Consider the following 4,909-nt stretch of genomic DNA (forward strand, 5'->3'; position numbering starts at 1 on the left):
CCCGGAAACCGTTAACGTACGTACGTAACGTTAACGTAACGGTAAGGTAGTACGAGTACCTACTAACCTAACCTACTACTATAATATATAGATATATATATATATATATATATATATATATATATATATATATACACACACACACATATACAGAAATGCATATAAACATAGAATATGTACGTGTACGTGTCATGATAACATGAGGATCTCTTCACGCTAGTCACGCGTGCTCGATAAGCATAAAGAGTCCTTAAGAGCTCATTCGTACATAAAAGCATTGTTTAGAAAGGCGTCTCTGCAAAGATCGCGCATACTCCTTTGAATTATAAAACTTTGCGAAAATTAATACGCGGGTACACGAAATTATACGCACTATTAGAATTTTCTCAAATCCACCTTGGACGCTTTGCATAAACGATATAAATCAGAGTCTCCTGCTACCAGGCAATTTAGCTACCTGATAAATTAAAGTATTTATAAGAGATATCAGCAGACTGAACTAGTTTATCAACAGACTAATTAATTTATAATATAACAGTTATTTATAATATAACGGTCATTATAATTAACTATTTAGATGATATTAAATTTGCTATACATATTTAATAGTGTGCGAAATTTGACGTCGATTCTTTGATCTTTGCCACAATTCAATCGCCCGCAGACGTTCTTGCATTATAAGTACTTACAAACGTTTGAGACTCCGCATTTATACCGCCGCGAATTATGAAACAGTCGCGAGAATTGTTCGCGATTCGTTGGCAGCTGATCAACTGGTTAATTGCGATGACTAATGTGAATTGTTACCATGCGTTGTTAAACCTTGCTTGTCGGGAAAACGTATTGTTTTCGCGAAATAACAGTCAGTCCGAGCGTCGCAATTTTCAATTTGTAACGAGATATGAAAAAGGGACACCTGTCGCTCATATAATACTTGACAGATTACAGTGGTTACTTAATATCGCATCGTATTATGCGGAACTGCCAATAAATCGTGAACGTCCCGTTTACTCAAACCTGCCCGAAGTAAATCGTAAATTTCGCAATACGAGAAGACACACCGTAATACCTAAGCAGGATTACATGAGAAACATTTATTATAGGCTTCTGTTGCTGTATATTATATAATGCATTTTTGTAAGTATATTTTATAAAATATTCATTACAAATAAATACAATTGTAAGAAAGAATTACATCGTGCGAGATATCGCAGCAAAAACATATATGTGGATTTATACTTCTTAAATTATGCAGATATTTATAATCGATTAAATTGAAAATCCTTTTCATATTCTGATAAGGAGTATACATTAAGAAAAATGATCTGATTGAAAATGAATAAACCGGAAGATTTTAATATCAATTAGAATATTCTATCTATTCTCAATTAGAATTATAATAGATTCAATCAGAAAATTCTGATTTGTCCCTTTTCAATCAGGATTCCAAGCAGATTTTCATCCCAGTGTACAAAAGAGAAATGCAAATTGAGATTTTTCCTCTATATAGTTTTGTGCAAATATTAAGATTCATGCCGGTCAGCACTTTCAAATTTGCTTAAAGATTTCGATATGCAGCATTAAACATTACAAGACAAGACCGATATTTCTCGAATGATACGTCAAGATTCATTGTGTACGTACATTTCAAGTATTAAGGATCAACCATTTTTTTGTAATGCACTCACATAATGAGAAACGTGTCTTGGCGCCAATAAGATAACGCGAAATATAATAAAATAATATATATGTTAAATGTCGAACTTGACATCTTAAAATTATGTCATTAACTGTCAGAAATGCTTTGCATAAAAAAAAAATATGCACGTTCCTTCAATGCAGCCGTATCTAATAACCATCTCGCGAAATCATTTATTTGAAATGTAGTCTCGCCTACTTGGCAATTATCCAAAGGTCGCACTATTGGGTTCAGTGTTGCAGAATGCAGTTTACGAACCATAGAAAATCTTAGACAAATCATCGCGTCGTTATGTCAAAGCTAGTTGAGTCAGTAATTTAATTAGGAAATATTAGTTCCAGATGAGAAACGTGGAACTTTAAATATATATGATAAGCGAATAATCTGCTAAAATCTTTAGCGATTATCATATATATATATATATATAATTTGAATATAACATCAAATTTAAAAAAACTTGATAAAAAAAGAGATATATTACAATGAATATTCAACTTAACGCATAACGGATGTTGACAAATAGTCTTGGATTTTTTTGCAATAATATTTGCAACAATATTTGCGGTTTAATTATAAGGTGTAGTCATTAACGTTATTAGCAAATTTTACTGCAGTAACTCATGTAATACACGATTGTAAATGCCTTCAATTATAGTCTTTGACTGTAAATTTAAAAATTTAAAAATCGTCACTGAAATAAAGTATACTTCGAAACATTGGAAAAATTAGCGATAAAGCGTTTTAGTGCGGCTATTTCCAAACTGCATGCTCATATAAGCATACGCTAATATTTGCGGTGACTTTAAGGAACAGAAAAAGACTGAGAAGTCAACTTATTTCCAAAAGAGAACTGCTTACAATCGTGTTAATATAGTCGAAAGGATCGAACTCTTGCTGCTCTTCATCAGCATATGCTGGAGGACACGGATAAAAAGCTTGCGACGGTCTAAAAAAAGATTCCAGGTTCAAATTTTGCTACTTAATCCTATTCTTCCATTTTTAAACAATTTTAATATAATATTAGAAAATTTGAATTGTTCATTTGCTTCTAAATCCGCATCCAATTATTTGATCTTTCGTTTTCTTTGAAAATTTTTTAAATTTTACATTCAAATATTAAATTTCTTTTTCTCGAAATTTTGATGCTTTTTTGCTTTTTGCTATTAAGATCAGGGAGGAACATTCCGCGTGAATGTACCTGTGTGGTCGATTCCGCCGATTTTCCTTTAACTTCGCCATTAGTCTCGTGAACTCCTCCCATTCTTTATCCACTTCCTCCTCGCTGCCTTCCGGATGGTGATGTAGAGTCTCCTCCAGAAGTTCCTTCTTTACGGTTTGACTCGCCATTTTTGCGCTGTCCGTTCGATCGCGTCGATTTCACAGATTATGCACCTGCGCGCGTGCAGTCGTTCGATATTTCCTCGCAATGCATTAATATTTTACGACATTCTCCTCCTCTGCATGCTAAATATATAGTTCCATATTCCCCAGAGAGAATGGAAGAATCGATTGACAGCCGATTGTCTCGCTTCGCCGTGCCCAAAAGCGTTTTTGCGACGAACCAATTTTCTCGTGATACATTGAACTCGTAGAGTTTCGCCGTTTCTTTCTTTTTCGTGGAATAGTCGCAGTAAAACTAAAACCGATTTGGAGCCTTTCCGTGGACGGGGGAGTAACGAGGAAAGGGACTGGCACCGTAACACTGACACCGGATATACGCTGAGAGAAACGCGACAAATTGGCAGGGAAGAATGTAGAAAGTTCGAGAATCGCAAGCGAGAACTCGTCGCACACGAAGTCACACTGACAGCGAGATGAGAGAGCCAACCGTGCAATTCTCAGATAGAAGGCCCTATAGCCTGGTCCAATTTACGGACTCATTAGATCGCACTGACAGCTGTCGACGTTGCACACGTATATACACGCGCGATTTTCCCCCCACAGCCGGTTAAATTGCCCATTGTCACCTCGCGTACGTCGTAGTGCTAGAAAAAAATCGCTATCTTTTTGTCAAATTCAATATTTTAATTTAATTCGAGTATATTAATTCAATTTAGAAAAAAAAAGTGGTCACTATTTGCCTTTGAGAGCAAACTATGTTTACATTTACATGTTCTACACTTATTTTTTGCGTTAATCAAGTCGACCATTTTATAATTTATTATTAAAAAATGCCAATAATTACCAATCAACATTCTACAACAGTTCGATTCACATTATAAAGAGAAAGAGAGGGTTAAAAATTAATTTGCGTGCAATAAGTCATGTGTGAGAAAATTTTATGATCAATTCTCTGCAAGCAACAGAAATTTATAAAAAAATTATGCGTTATGCATTGATTGTAAATGTAACTGATTCAAAATATTATCACGAGAGGAATCTTATTGGCGGCATTTCTAGTAGCGACTGTACGAAAGCCGTACACGACAATTGGCTACTTCCCTCGACGAGGGCTCGTAGGAAGCTGCCTTCAAAGTCATGAGTTATCATTGACCAAAATTACCACGTAATTTGATGAATGGTCGTCTTAACCAGCGCCGGCCGTCAGCTCCGATCGATGACATCTCCAATATATCTCCCGGTATTATTATTATTTTTAAATAGATATTATTTTTAAATAATAGATGTTTAATTTTCTATATGGATTACTTACAATGTCCATCCGCATTCACAGTATATGACAAAATAAACACAGCTCGTGATCAATCCATAAGGAACGAATGTAAAGTTTAATTTTGCAGCGGATATTAAATTGATCTTGTACCGTCCAAAGTAACGTATAGTCACGATATTAAAGACGATATATCATTACGTACCTCCTCGCACGGTTGAATGTAGAGTGATTCTCGAAAGCGAGATGCAGAATAATTAAACAAGATCCGGCCGCAAGAAAGGAGCTAATTGTTGACCGATCGGGCTGTAAAAGTCGTTTGTTTATCGTCTTATTTCTACATTGGACACCGAGATGTGCAAAAAGATAATACTGTGCGCGTAGTACGCTCAAAAGCTCCGCCGAGTACGCAAATTTGCGCTACACGATAATGTAACTTCCGATAATGTAACGCCTCTTTCGTCACGGCTAAGATTCACAAAATGTTTTATCATGCTTTTTCTTAACCATGTCAAGGAATTTGAAAATTGCCATGCGAGAGAAATGATAGTGGAAGAAAAGAAGTGGTAATCGATATCTATAATATGTTACCTCCATTT

At 35.2% G+C, this 4,909-nt stretch overlaps 1 protein-coding gene across 1 annotated transcript in view; it reads right to left on the reverse strand.

Moving 5' to 3' along the window:
• The window catches only part of LOC105627463 (chloride channel protein 2), a 13,268-nt gene extending 10,222 nt beyond the window's left edge, over positions 1 to 3,046 (reverse strand). The window contains exons 1-2 of the mRNA XM_012208745.1: positions 2,898 to 3,046; positions 2,558 to 2,645 (exon numbers count right to left, since the gene is read on the reverse strand). Of these exons, the coding sequence (XP_012064135.1) occupies positions 2,558 to 2,645; positions 2,898 to 3,046 (237 nt within the window). The remainder of the gene's footprint in view (positions 1 to 2,557; positions 2,646 to 2,897) is intronic.
• Between the last annotated feature and the right edge of the window lie 1,863 nt (positions 3,047 to 4,909).

Source organism: Atta cephalotes (assembly GCF_000143395.1).
Source record: "Atta cephalotes unplaced genomic scaffold scaffold00009, whole genome shotgun sequence".
NCBI lineage: Eukaryota > Metazoa > Arthropoda > Insecta > Hymenoptera > Formicidae > Atta > Atta cephalotes.